Source organism: Gossypium hirsutum, chromosome D11 (assembly GCF_007990345.1).
Source record: "Gossypium hirsutum isolate 1008001.06 chromosome D11, Gossypium_hirsutum_v2.1, whole genome shotgun sequence".
Taxonomy (NCBI): Eukaryota; Viridiplantae; Streptophyta; class Magnoliopsida; order Malvales; family Malvaceae; genus Gossypium; species Gossypium hirsutum.
Genome location: NC_053447.1, coordinates 273,207 through 288,323, shown reverse-complemented (window position 1 = coordinate 288,323; position 15,117 = coordinate 273,207). Strand labels below are relative to the sequence as shown.

Genomic DNA, 15,117 nt, shown 5'->3' with positions numbered 1-15,117 from the left:
AAATTACAAAAAAAAAACTCTAAAAACAATACAATTTAGTTTATAAAATAAAGACATTTTCTTGAAGTGATTAATATATAGTATAGAGTTATATATTAATACACATACATTGTAACAATTATATATCCAACACTAAGGATCATAAAATAAAACAAACCTAAGAAAATAGTATCAAATAAACAATGTGAAGTCATTCCAAAAAAAAGTGACAGGAAGAAACACAAACGTCACAGGTTCAAGAGTTAACCAGAAGGAAAGCACGGGTGCGTTGAATCTCACACTCATAACATGTTCTTCCCAGTTAACCTATACCATCTCACTTATCATTAATTCATACAAATCAAACGAGCCATCCCAAACTTGAGTAAACCAGTCACTACTGACCCGAGAGAACATAAGTCCTCTACGACTTGTAAGGGCACTTATTATTCCAAAAAACTCCTTATGCCGGAAAAGGAAAGAAACTAGCGAAGGAGCCCTTTATCCAAACAGGAGCAACAACCATCCAACATGTCCTAATGAGCCATCAGAGGCTAGACCAAACACCAACGTCGTGAGAGGGAGCCAGCCAGGACAAAGAAACCATAAGGTAGGAGAGGGGAAAAAACAATAAAGAGGAAAGGGAGAAGGAAAAAAAAAAATAGGACTTCTTTCGTTTTTTGCTTTTATTTTATTTTTTAATTTAAAAATATATAAATCTATTACAATCTTAAGCACATTATAATAATTTGTATAAATCCAATTAATTTTAAATTTATTCTTTAATTTTTATATTTTAGGCTTACATAATAATATATTGAACCTATCTAATATGTTTGAGCCTATAATATTTTATTAGGGTAAACTCAAAAATAGTCACTTTTATTTGCCTCAGATTACATATTAGTCATTTATGTTTGAAATGTTACGTTTTAGTCATTTACATTATTGTTTTGTTACGAAGTGGTCACTCTACCGTTAAGCTTTATTATCTCCCTAACAATGATCCTATGTGGCAGTTCAAATTAGTTTTAAATACTAACTTGGATGTCCTACATGGTAGTCTAAATTAAATTTATTTAATTAAAAACCTATTTTTATCCTAGCAACTAGACATCCAAGTTGGCATTTAAAACCCATTTAGACTACTACATAAGATTGCTGTTAGGGAGGTAACAGAGTTTAACAGTAGAGTGACCACTTCGTAACAAAACAATAACATAAGTGACTAAAACGTAACATTTCAAACATAAGTGACTAATATGTAATTTAAGACAAACAAAAGTGACCATTTTTATAGTTGACCTTATTTTATTATTAATAGACAATTCAGTTAATTATCTATTTTCAAATTAAAATAATGGTTAACTAAAATTTCAAAAATATCCTTAACCAATCCTTGACTGAATTTGATTCGGTTGGTAAAAATAGAATTATGCACAACCTTAATATTCTGTCGTATAAAAGAGGATTACCAACGCAAATGTGTCATCATACGACTGTATTAAAATAGGGCAATGTAATGAACATCGTGAGATGATGCAAGACTTAATTTTTTACGCATCATAGATGCAATGGGGATTGTTGGAGGCATTCACGGTGATTAATTGATTCACCAAATTAACCCTCAAAGCGTTAAGATGTAATTATAAACATAAATCTCATTTTAATGTAGTGATTACTACCAATTTCTCTGTCTTCTATTCAGCGAGAATGATATTTGTACAGCAATTTTATGATAGTTTTAATCGTAATATGTATGGTGTGCTACCTGTCAATGAAATTTTTTATTTGAAAAATCAGATTAATACAAATAAATTAACTTTTGAATATCTTAAAAGAAATTATAATCAACAGATGCAAAAATGCAATCCGGTCATTGCTACCAATCCAATTTAAAATTTCATTCCATGGAACTCAGAATCCATCAAGTACAGCAAATTCCATATAGTTATTGTCAACATTCGTAATTAATACTCCAAACAACCTATAAACAATACCTTTGATTCATTCACGTCGTTTGAATCAACAAATAACTGTCCAAAAAACTTGCAATCCTACGGCTTCGATTCATTCCTCATTACCCGCCTTCGAATCACTCATCATCTTCCGGAACTCCTCGAAATTAATATTCCCATCATGATCCGCATCAACACTAGCGACCATCTTAACAGCTTTCTCAACCGAACACGTCATCCCCAACCGATTCAAAACCAGATGCAACTCTTCCGCCGAGATCAAGCCGTTCTTATCCTGGTCATACAAATCGAAGGCCTCATGAAGCTCCGTTTCAGCGTTGGCGGTGTCGAAAGAGGAACTACAGAGGTTGATGAACTCGGAGAGGTTGATGAATCCGTCTTTGTCGACGTCGAGTTCTTCCATGACACGTTTGATTTCCTCCTCAGGGGAGGAGCAACCCAACGCTTTCAAAACCTCGTCGAGCTCCGATACAGAGATCTTGCCGTCCTTGTTTTTGTCGAATTGGTTGAAAACTTTCTGGATTGGATCCATGGTTGGTTACTGCTGGACATGATTTAATCTTTTTTTGGTTTTGGTGAACGATTAAAAGAAGTAGAGAGGATTGAGTGACTAATTTTAGTTTCCACTATGAATGGTGGGAGCGAAATAAGAGGGGTGGGATTAGGCATATTATTTTAGGATCCTGGAGGAAAACAGGGAGAATAGAGCCTTGCCATATTCTATTGGTTAAAATGTCATAGGTTATATACTCTTTCAAATTTTAGAATTTAATTTTTATACTTTTAACTTTATAAATTTAATCTTTTTTATTTTTTAAATTTTAAAATTCAAGCTCAATTATACATAATTATTTTTTATTAAATTTATTGGTATGATATTTTAAAATAAATAATAATACAGTTAAAAATGATATTATAATAAACTTGAGTTTAATAAAATAATATTAATAATGTCATAAATTTAATTTAAATTTTAAAATATAAAAAATTAAAATTTTAAAATTAAAAAATTAAAAAATATAAAGATTAAATTTTAGATTTTGAAAGCGTACATGAACGGACGTATGTGACATTTGAACCTATTCTATTACATTTCTATCCTTGCAATGCTCCTATATTTGACCTCTTTCGTTGGTGCTCCGCACATGTTTTGACTGTAATAATAATTTCACCATTATTTTATTTTTTATTTGTATTTAGAAAATGGTTTTTATAATAAAATTTATATTGTTATAAATTTGATAAATATTTACTTAGATTTGTGGAATTAAATTATTGGATATTTAAGAATGAAAAATTCTTAATTTTACATAAATGAGATTTTACTTAATTCGTAGATTTTTGTTTTTGATTTAGTTTCGAATATATTTTTATTAATTAGACGTCTGAGGCGGAATTGTTGGATAAAAAAATTAATATTTTTTCTCTTGTTTCTCATTCTTCTCTTCTTCTAAATCAATTATGGGGTTTCGCATTAATTGGTGGTTTATGAAGGGTAAAGTTATCTTAAATCTTTTTCTTTGAACTCTAGCGTTAACAAATGGTCTCAACAGTCTTAAAGTAAAAGATTTCATGACCTCTGCGTAGGTTGGTAAAAGATAAAATGGGCGCTAACACTGGGAAAAGGGATTGAATTAGATAGACTAAATAAAGAATTGATTAAGATATAAAATCTTATTAAATCAATTAAATTGGAGCTAAAATATCAACTGAATAATGGTAAAAAATTCCAAAGCGAGGAAAAAGTTATGGGTTCTTATTAGCACAGTTTCCCAAACAGCTAGCTGGCGCTCTAAAAACCAACAAATATACAAAAAGAAAAAAAGGGGTTTAGCTGTCAACAACTATCTGACACACACTGTCATCACGTTTTTCAGTTTATAGAAGCTCGTGAATTTCAATTTACCAAAACAACCCCATCATTCAAACTTACCATTTTTCTTCAATATAATTTATGAACAATCCAAATTTGGAAATTTGTTACCAACATTTTTTTTTTAAGAAAACATAATCATTAATAATTAAAAGAATTGGGTGAACCAAAAGGTTCAACTATACTTCAGTTTCACCCAACACACTTTAAATAGTATGCTTTCAATAAACTCTTCCAAGCATTTCTATGAATTCAATGGACACAACTTTTATTCATTATACACTTTCCCCATCCAAAAATCTACCTAATGAACTTCCTAGAAGTTTAAAATGATTAAAAGAAGCAATATTTAAGATATTCAACATTTGAGTTTTTTTTTTTTAATTTTGAGTGTTAAGTACGAGTATCTTAAATATTCAAAATTAAGTTAGTAGGATCTTGAGTCTCATTTGTTAAAATTGAGTTTTTTCTTATTAAAAAATATTTATCTCATTTGAATTGAGATTTGAGGTTAGAGATGGAACGAGTGCAACAAAGATTCATCAATCGACTACAAAAGCCTTATTACCCCCTTTCATTCTAATCTGTAAATTGCAATGGATTCCACGGCCACCCAAAATGTATTTATAAAAAATATATTAAAACATACCAACTTTTAGTTGAATTAGTAAAATAAAAATAATTGGAAATTATATATAGTGAATTCACTTTAGAAATAATAACATTATACAATTAAATACACGCTGAATGTGACCTTACCCAACCCATAACATATGTAGTAGATACTACATTATTAAAATTTGACGAAATCATGAAGAGCTATCTCAGATGCCATAGATACCTTTTTTTGTCAATATATTCAAAGATCTTAACTGCAGCTCACGTGGTCAAGGACCATGGCCCCCACTGGCCAGTGGCCAACACCACCGCCACCCACACAGATATTCTCTTATTAACTGTGCAGCAGATCTAATAAGAAAAAAGCTAACAAAAATTCGCCATATATAATGTTTCTAATTAATAAAGTCCCACTACTACATAGAAAGCGACATCTAGTATACGAAGATATTAAATATACGTAGTAGATATAGCATCTAACTTTGATGATAGTTATTACTAAGTATATATAAAATAACAATTCTAGCGACGATGGGGGCAAAAAGTGACCAAATAGTTGCCGCGGGTGCAAGTAGCAATGCTGGTTGGATCATCGTATGCATAGGAATATGCTTTGGGACAAGCTGCCTTGAAAATCTTCGAATACGCTGTTGGCTTGCATGACTGGGGGTTCCCAAAGGTCCCAGTGCAGCAATACCTCGGCGAGTTGAAAGCAAAGCAAGCACTTTTACAAGCCACCACTCGCTTGTTATCCTTCGATCTCACTTGTAAACCAACGGGGCACATTAAGTTCAAGTCACTCACACACCCAGCGTAGCTACATTTGCCTGAGCCTTTGAATGGGGTTATTGACATTGCTATGTTGTAGCCATCCACCAAGCTCACGTCGTAGAAATCTTGGTCCTGGCCGAGGGTGATTTCGGCTAGCGTAGCAGGCGGGGCACCGCCGAGGCCGTTACAGAAGAGGGATCCGCCGCAGTCACCAGTAGCGCAACGGCCGCGTCCGGATGCGTCGAAGGAGCAGCCGTGACGGCCCCAGAAACGACCGGACCAGAGGGGAGGGAGACGCATGGAGTAGGCCTTGTTGGGTCGAAGTTTAAAGCCACCGCGAGCTAAAAGTGGCTTCCCAGCGCTGGGTTGGATACCTGGCCACACTGGGTGAGGGCACTTGTTGTAGAGTGTAATTGTTGTTGCTGTTGAAAACAAAAAGAAGCAAATGTTATAAAGACCGTACATATAACCAAGTTAAAAACTTCCAAGTGTAAGAGAGTACCAGAAACGTAGGAGAAAAGAAGCGTGAAGAGTGTGAAAGTTAGCAGAGATCTCAGCATTGTCGCCATGGCTGAAACCTTGGGTACCAAGGAGCATGTAAGAGGGGAAAAGGAAAGGAAAGGACTGCCTGGATTTTATTACTAAGCTTCTAACCATGGTAGGCTTTTTATAGATAGAAAAGAAACCAGAGTCAGGGTTTGGTTACTGTATGATGTTTCTTAGTTTTTTTTTAGTGAAATGTGAGTAAAGCCTGCTGCAATATGGACCTCCCCTACTGTAAATGGGACTTCAATGAGTTGCATATTGAACAATAAAAAAAAGGTGGGGAGAGAAAAATAATAAAAGACAGCACTCAGTAGTACTGTAAACCCCTTTTCAACGGTTCTAATTTGTTACTTTCAAGGCTTTAACAACTCTAGTAAGAAAAAAAGAAGCTCACCTTTACAAAATCTTCTGTTCTCTTTAGTAGAAGGTATAATCGATCTGAATCAAAATTTGAAGTTTTACATAAAGAAAGAAACGATTACAAGCAAAAGGAGATCAACATTACATTCACAAGCCCAAGCCCGAACTCTTAGAGCGGGAAAAGCAGTTAAATGCCTCAGTCCTGCTCAATAAATGAAAAAATCGGGTGTTTGGCACACCCAACCATCAAGGTCAACTCAATATTGAGGGAAATTTACCCAAATAATATGAAAAAAAATAATGTTTTTTTAAAATGATATGAATGCAAAATTAGTATGATTTCTATAGTAAAAAATAATCAGAATTGTGGGCGTCTATTTGGGCCTTGATTTTGGGGTAAAATTTGGTACATTGATGAGTCAAATCCATGTCAAGCCTCCCCTAACATGGATTATCAGTTATATAAAGAAAATTAAAAATTTAATTTAATTTGGTTAATATTATTAAACTTTTGGGTGAAAACTAAGGAATTATTAAAATTTAATAGTTTAACATTTTTTATGTAATTTATTTGCATTCATATTATTTTAGTAATTTTTCGAGATCTTCTATTAATTAATGTGATTATTTTTGTATATCTGGAATTTAATCATTTACTAAAAAATTGTTAAATTATTAAATTTTAATAATTCCTGAAGTTTTAATTTTCACCTAAAAGTTTAATAATATTACTGAATTAAATTAACATTTAAAAATTTATAATTGATGATCCATGTGAAGGCGTGGTTAGGGGGAGGCCCAAGTCGGCACCAATAATTTTCCCAAATATTGATGTGGAGACCCCTCGACACCATGGCGTTGAAAACTTTTCTGAACCTAAAACAACATATGCAATGGGAGGCCATATCAAGTGACAAAGTAAAAAAGGACCTGAAAACTCAAGTCACAATGGACTCGAAAGACCCCGTAAGGTCAAACACATGCTTAAGAACATACAATTTTGAAAGATCAGAGATCGGAGGCTTTGAGATGAGATGGGTTCGGTGCTTCCAACGAAACTAAACAATGGTTACGGGAAGGACACACGGTGGAGATCCAAGGCATGGGAGGCCAGAGTCCAAGGTCAGTTTCGGTATTTTAGAGGTCCGTTTAGAGAAGTCTAAGCCGGAGAACAAAAAGGACAACGTTGGGAGTTGGGACGTTTAGTTTAAATCATCTAACATTTTGCGAGTAATTTAACAACATAATATTCTCATATTTTACTCGCAAATATGATTGTAAATATATAAATAATCTTAATAACACGTCTATCTCAAATGATATAACTCATTCTATAACCTTTCCTTAGACATATTAATAAAATCCAAAACTTCAAATTTACTGAAAAAAGTAGGAAAACAACAGTGAAGAAGAAACAAAAGGAATGAGAGGAAGGTGCTTCCTGAATGACGGAAAAGGCAGCTCAATAATCGAGGTTGTCAGATCCCTTACTTGTCTGTATCCAAATCAATCAAATGCAGATGAAAAACACACACAAGGTCATTGCCATTTTGCCTTCACATGTCATGTGCAGGGGAATCACCCTGTTCCTTTTATTTTTTCCGAACTAGTGGTATCATCACCCTGTCAATATCCTTCCAGTCTTGAGATTATACCACCTAAATCTAGCTTCAATAAAATTTTCATTTTGATATGAATTCAATTTGTATAACCCTTAATAATTAAAATCTAAAAGCAATTAAATTATTAAATATATTTAAATCGTAAAAATTCGCAGCTTTAAAATGATAAAACATCATTTACTTTATAAATATAAATTTTTTAATTACTTTTCAACAACCCTTCCTCAGACATTTAAAGAATTATATGAATATAAACTCAAAATATATATAGGTAGAGGTGTTGATGGTTGGGCTGGGTGTAATTAAACCATATTTTTTAAGCCCTGGGCTTGGCTCACAAATGGGTTTATACTTTCTCCAAGTCTAGCACAATTCAATCTTAACCCGGTCTGTTCATATTTGATATTTTTAGATTAATTTTTATTTAAAATATATAAAATAAAGGTTTTATAACATATTAAAAATTACTAATATTAAAAAACACAAGTAAATATGATAAATATTTTATTCTATTAAATATACTTTTTAAAACTTTATATTTAGTTGGGTAAGATTTCTTTCTTTTAGGTTTTGAGTAATAAGTTTAATTGTTATTGGGTTAGTGATTTAATATAAATATAAATATAAATATATACGATTATTTAACATATATATATTTTTATAATATAATGTATTCGGGCCTGGCTTGAGTCAAAATCTCTTGTCTAAGGCCCAATTCATATAGAAAACTAGCCTTAAAATCAATGCATTCGAATTGATGTTATAATGAGTATAAATTGAATAGAATAGTTTTAAGAATTTAAAGAAGAGGATGATTTAACATTTTCCATTGGGTTATGATGGATTGGGCTTCCTTTAGGATATTTGTAGCCATCCACCACAATAAATCTTTTTAAATTGGCTAACAATTCGATGCTTGCAGAAGTATTTCCTTCCCAAGTCCAGTAGGCCGAACAAAGAAAAATAGAAATTATTTGTGTTAAACATATAAAATAATAAGGTGAATAGTGTATGTCCTTCCAAACACATGATTTGTACTTTTGAAAGTTTTAATATTATAAATAATTACTAATGATTATGCCAAATTGAGTGCTATAATTAATGATGTCTTCCATGCGTGCTCATGCTACTTGCAATTTTCTATTCATATAGTAGCCAAGTTTGAGTAATATCTATAATACAAAATATTCATTATATTTACAAAATAAACAAGAAAAAAGAGAGAGAAATAAATTAATTTCTAAATGCATAAAGAAATTTTTTACTCAACTTGAATTTAGAATTTATTTTTTTAGTTTACTACCAAAATTTATTACCTTAATTGGAATTCATAATTTTTGGGATCTAAAATTCCAACTTTAAAATTTGTCTAAATAATTAACTTAAATTCATTTAGATCCATTATTATAAATTATAAATTATATTTTTATTTAAATATAGGTTAAGTCAAGAATGCTAGATTAGAACTAAGCCATCTTATATAGATACTTGTCCTTTAGAATTTAACGTATTATTATTAAATATCATGGGAATAGAGGAATAACACAATTCTTAAACAATCGAACGCAAGAGGAGAGGAACATAAAGATGTGACATGGCCACGATGGATTGTCTACGGGAAGACCGACCCACCCCAACGCTAGCGTTGCTTTGGTTTCGGCCTTTTTCTTTTGCAATAAAATTGTGCTTTATATACTATCATTTACATGGCGACAATTGAAAATGCAATAAAATCAAATCAATTTTAAAAATATTTAGAAAAGGTTACTTATATACTTTTAAAAAGATTGATATTTTACAGTGTATTATTTATTATTTTATTCTTATTATTATGGAATTGTATTTTGTATCCACATTAAATTACACTTTTACTATACTTTAAATTATTCAATTTTGTGCTACACTCTTACTAGCATTCCAATCATATAAAACTACACCTTAACAATATAAAATAGATAATCAATTAACATTAAACATTAGATATTCATTTTATTAGTAACTACTTGAATTCAAGTTCAAGATTGAGTTCAGTTTAATAATTAAGCTTAGAGGTATATTAAAAGTAAAAATGTTAATAATATGAATTATTTAAAAAAGAGGGATCCATTTATACTGGTGTAAAGCTCAAGTGATTTTACACTATTTCATATTTTGTATACGATTAATTGTTTAAAAGAAGATATGGAATAGTGCAAAATCACTTAAGTTTTATAACGGTATAAATGAATCACACTCTTTACTTAAAATATATAGTAAAAATAAAAAAAAGTTTGATAAAACTCACAAACTGTTTGAGTTAAGCATTACGAAGTTCTAATTTAACTGACTTGAAGCTTTTCAAGCTCGACCGGATATTTATTAAATTCAAATCAACATCTAGTGTGAAATTGATATGATAGAGTTGACGATGCCACTAAATTTGTTTAGGCATCTATCTTCATCTTCTCATTGTTTGTTTCTTCTACGACTTTCTAAGCTATTTTATTTCTTTCCATTTTACACACGTAACTTTTGAAAATTAAAAAAAAAATATATTTTTAAAATCAAACTTTTCTGCGGGAATCAAGAAAAAGAATACCAACTTATTCAAACAACTTTTATGAACAACAAGTTTTGATGCAATTAAAGCTGTATGAAGGTGTAAATATATATATATGTATAATTTACTCACTCAATTTTTGTGCGAGAATCATGGGAAAAAAAGAGATGCAATAAAGTCAATGAAATATCAAATTTATAATGAAAAAGTTTGACAAATTAATTTCATCCAAAGCATTTTACAAGGCCTTTGTGCTAAAATAGGCGTCATGTTTGCCATATAATGGGCTGCCATGCATATCATATCATCAAAATATACAGTTATTTAATTTCAACCATTATCAGCCTTTGTGTGATACTGCCACACAACTTTTTTAACAGGAATTTTGTACTTAATCTAAAATTGCTTTGACTCGGTCTATTTATTTTTTATTGAATAAAACTTGATAAATAATTCATTTTGCAGCTGGTCATGTAATTTCTTATATATTTTACAATTTTGATTTAATTAACATCAAGAAAAAAATCAAGTTGGGATTTAAGATATAAACATTTTGTTTACAACAGAATCTTGAATGACGATAACAACCTTACTTATGAATTTTAAATTATAAGAGATGCAATGATTCGATTCTAGCGAGTAAATGGACTTATAATGATTATGAATGAAAAATTAAACAATGTAATTGAATAAGTAAAGAAAATGTAAGGAGTGAATATGCAATTTTATTTTGTATTTATGTTACTTTTTAAACAATGTAATTCCAAAATAATTCACCGTATCAATCAAATTATGCAGGCTTCAATTCAAACTTCCATCACAAATATCGAGGGGTTAATTTTTTTTTTTTAAGCTATCATGACAAGGAATAAAATTGTTTGGAATAAGAAGATAATTAGCTAGAAAAAGAAAAAAAACAAAACAAAAAACAGCTCCCCCTATAATTTGACTACAAATAAAGATTTTACAAATTTAACTAAGGATTAAAAGTAAAGGAGAGAGACATTAATCATGAATGCAGTCATGATGTGTCGGTCCAGGATTTCTTTGGCCTTTGAATGTGGAACCTCAAAAGAGTATTGTGCATTTGCATTTGCATTTGCCGCTTTATATCCCCAATAATATATAGTAGACAAGTGTTATGGGCAAAGCTATTAGCATCCCAAAGATTACACTGCAATTTCAAAAATAAGAAGGAATTAATTGATTTGGATGCTTTTACATTTCAACTGGAAAAAGAATAAAAAGTGAGTAAAGAGACTCACGCTGTGCTGAGAATATCAGGGTGCAGGCTGTATTCCTTTGCAAAGACAAAGGGTACTATTCCTTGAGGAAGAGCTGCCTGTTTTATTTTATATTTTGGTAACCAAATTACATGCAACACAAAAGGATATGTCAGAAATAGTAATACGAAGATAGCAAAAGAAATGTATATTTAAAATTTGAACCAACCTAATTAAAAAAAAAATAGACTGATATTGTTAATGAATTAAAGAATGTATAATATAATTGAGATACTGACCAAAAAAATATAAAGTGTATAAAATAAGGTGTGCATGCAGGGTTAATATTTATGGGTAAATGGGATATTGGGAAGTGACCTGGACAATGGCAACCCGTAAGAGAACGCCACGGAGACCAACAGCAATGGAAGCGGCTGCCATGACAGCTGGACCTGTAAGGAATCTCACGGCCATTGCAAAAGCTGCAACCGAATTCCCACATGCTATGATCCTTGGTTGCAATGCCATGAACAGACCTGTTCTTTGCATCCAAACATTAACATTAACAACCCCCCATTATCACTTGTTGTCAGAACCAGACATTAACAACCAACATTTCTGTCTTTCTTTCTTTTTTTCTTTAAATCCTTAAAAGACCAAGACCTTTCATCATCACTTCCACCACCCCCCACCATCATATCAAAATCCAAGACCAAAAAAAAAAAAAAAGACTTAAAGAACCAACATGTTATCATCACCTTAACAGTTTTGCTTTGCCAGTTATTATGCTCGCTTTATTACTACATTTTGTAATGATCATCAAGTGTTGTGTGTGTGTGATTTGAAAGCAAAGGAAACAAGGTGTAATTTACTGACCGAGACTGAACATGGCCATGCCAAGTCCTGCATCTGACAGAATTGAAATGGACTTTGCTATAATCGCTGGCATTTCTACATTCCACCTACAATAAACCAAGCAAACAAGCTATGATCATAAACTATACCAAAATATTTTCATATATAATACACAGAGATTCTACGTGAACGAGACAGACCTGAACGAGATTAAAGACCAAGTGAGACCTATCAAGCTTGAATAGGTGTTGGGATTCCTTATAAGCTTTCTCCAGACCATGATCAGTATCAGCCTTGTCATTACACTTGTCGGAGGCATTGTATTGGGCTTGCCATTGCCATCCCCCACCTTGTCACCTTCGTGTTTGTTCATTTCTCCGTTCATTCCTCCTTTAGCGAAGCTCAAGTCTTCTCTTTCCATGTACTCTTCACGGTTCTCTCTATGCCCTTCAACTGCACCACACCACAACAACTATTAATCTAATACACGTTGTATACATAAAGTGAAAATATTGAAGCATAAGCTATACCTTTCCCTGGGGAGACAGCCAATCTAACATCTTTCTGGTCGGCAGCGCCGTAATCATGGCCGGTACCGCCAAAGACATCGGAAACAGGAGAAGCGCTAGAACTCCAAACAAACACTGGAAGATCCCTACCGCCATCTTCAGACTTTTGTTGGGGATGACCATTAGGCCTCTTTGCATTTGCATTTGCATTACCACCACCGAGGGGTTTAGAACCAGTCGGCGAAAACATACCAGGATTAGGAACCGGATAATGGGTTGCACCGCCACCACCGCCACCACCGCCTGGTGCTTGGTAATGGAACCTCGGTTTACCAGCGGCTGCACCATCCTCTTCATAGTTGGATGGTCTCGGAGTGGGTCCACGCGAAGCAGACAAACCATAAACATCTGCAGAACCGAAATTTGAATTGCGTCCCCCAGCCATCATGGAATAAAAATCAGTGTGGTTAAAGCTCGAGCCTCTTGGTGTTGGGTTCCTCGATGATTGCAAAGAGTATATCTCAGCATTGGTTAGATTCGAAGGACGTGGAGTTGTAGATGTAAAACCATGGGACCTTCTTGAGAAAATATCTGATCTTGAAGCATTGGATTTTCTGACAGTAATATGAAGCTTACCATCTTCTTTAATCTCAGCTTCGGTTTCAATAGGTTGTCGACCATCAAGCGACACGACATCTGAATCAACATGGATAGAAACAATAGAGCCTGCTGTGCCGGGAAATTGCTCAGAGATAAGCATTTTAGCCGCTCTATATTCAAACAAGAAAAGCATCAAAGTGTACCAAATAATACATTGAAGAACAACTATTTGCACCATTAAACTCCCTGAAAAATCCCCATACATTCCTTTAAGTAAAGGAATACCCATAACCAAAGTGTTTGGAAGAGTAGAAAGTGAAAAAAGGGTAATGGTCCATTCCAAACAACCTCTTTTACTGACCTTGGTCCAAACAGCAAGTACTGCAAGAACTATAAGTTTTTGAAGTGTATCAGCAGCTATGAAACGAAAGTTCATAGAATAAGGGTCATTAGAAGCGATGAAGTGAAAAGAAAGGAGAGGGACAGCAAAGAGAGCAACAAAACGGTTGATGCCTGAACACTGATCAGGAGTGAAAATCTTCCACCATTTCACCGAGCCATAAGCTAAAACCATGGCCACGTAAAGTGGAACCATGGCAGTCATGACATGGTAGAAATCTGTAATGGAGATCATCTTTGGGTATCAACAAAACCGAAAGGGCAAGGAAGAGAGAAGAGGAGAGAGCCTTGGAACAAGTGATGATGAATGAGGCAAAGGAAATGGGAAGAGCATGTGTTTATGGGGTTATGGGGCAAGGCAAGTGGGGTAATTAAGCAGAGAGGGAGAAGTCTTGCAGTCCCCAAAGCTAGCACAGGGGGGGGGGGTATGCTCTTGCTTTTGCTTTTGCTTTTTTAATCAAGGGTTTGGATTTTTGCCTTTTGTATGGAGTAAAGTCTTGGTAAGTTGGTATTTGTATATATCATCTGTGGGGGGGAAAAAATAAAAGGCAAATTGGTTGGGAAGGTGGTGGTGGGTGTGTGTCTTCCTATCTCAGAGTGTAGTTGTTTTGGAGACACCTTTTTAAGCTTTTTGTAAACATTAAAATTGAAAAGAGCCTTTCGTTCTTTATCTTTTTTTTTTCTTAGACTGCCTTTTTCACAAATGGATTCTAATTATGCTGCCTACTTGCCTTTTTATCGCTCTCTTCTGATTCTTAACTTCTGAAGATATATTCCCAAAGATTTGTCTATGTCCAGGCTCCAGTTTGTTTTTTTTAATAAAAATGTATTCTTTAAAATTTCAAGTGAATTAAAATTATCGAAATATACTTACGATATAACACATTTAGAAGGTTGACTCCATCAATATGTTGAATGATCACTCAATTAATTAAATTTTAACACTCTTTATTTATAAATTATGTCAATATAATTTTAATTCTAAAAACTCATGAAGAATAAAAAGAGAATACTCGTATCGTCTTTCATTTTGATGCTTTTAAAATGGTTGGATTGTTGTTACTATGTAGCAAATTTTGCAAACTATGAGCGATTGATTTTTCTATTTCATAATATGTTTAAAAAATGTAATCATTAGATAGTTCGGACCGAATATTAGTTAGTCATTACTTGTAAGATACTTAATACCAATAATCAAACCATTTTTAACTTCAATTCTTGGAGCTTTAGATATGTGAGAAATT

At 32.8% G+C, this 15,117-nt stretch overlaps 3 protein-coding genes across 3 annotated transcripts; all 3 read right to left on the bottom strand.

Moving 5' to 3' along the window:
• Window positions 1–1,858: 1,858 nt before the first annotated feature.
• Window positions 1,859–2,678, bottom strand: LOC107904679 (probable calcium-binding protein CML27). The gene has a single exon (XM_016831131.2). The coding sequence runs from the start codon at window positions 2,488–2,490 to the stop codon at window positions 2,050–2,052; it is 441 nt and encodes a 146-aa protein (XP_016686620.1). The 5' UTR covers window positions 2,491–2,678; the 3' UTR covers window positions 1,859–2,049.
• A 1,832-nt stretch (window positions 2,679–4,510) lies between these two features.
• Window positions 4,511–6,063, bottom strand: LOC107904682 (thaumatin-like protein). Its single transcript, XM_041105368.1, has 2 exons — window positions 5,723–6,063; window positions 4,511–5,642 (listed from the first exon to the last, which is right to left on the bottom strand). The coding sequence occupies exons 1-2, from the start codon at window positions 5,787–5,789 to the stop codon at window positions 4,972–4,974; spliced, it is 738 nt and encodes a 245-aa protein (XP_040961302.1). The 5' UTR covers window positions 5,790–6,063; the 3' UTR covers window positions 4,511–4,971.
• A 5,331-nt stretch (window positions 6,064–11,394) lies between these two features.
• Window positions 11,395–14,108, bottom strand: LOC107904680 (probable auxin efflux carrier component 1c). Its single transcript, NM_001326937.1, has 6 exons — window positions 12,896–14,108; window positions 12,566–12,818; window positions 12,387–12,472; window positions 11,889–12,046; window positions 11,553–11,629; window positions 11,395–11,461 (listed from the first exon to the last, which is right to left on the bottom strand). The coding sequence occupies exons 1-6, from the start codon at window positions 14,106–14,108 to the stop codon at window positions 11,395–11,397; spliced, it is 1,854 nt and encodes a 617-aa protein (NP_001313866.1).
• Between the last annotated feature and the right edge of the window lie 1,009 nt (window positions 14,109–15,117).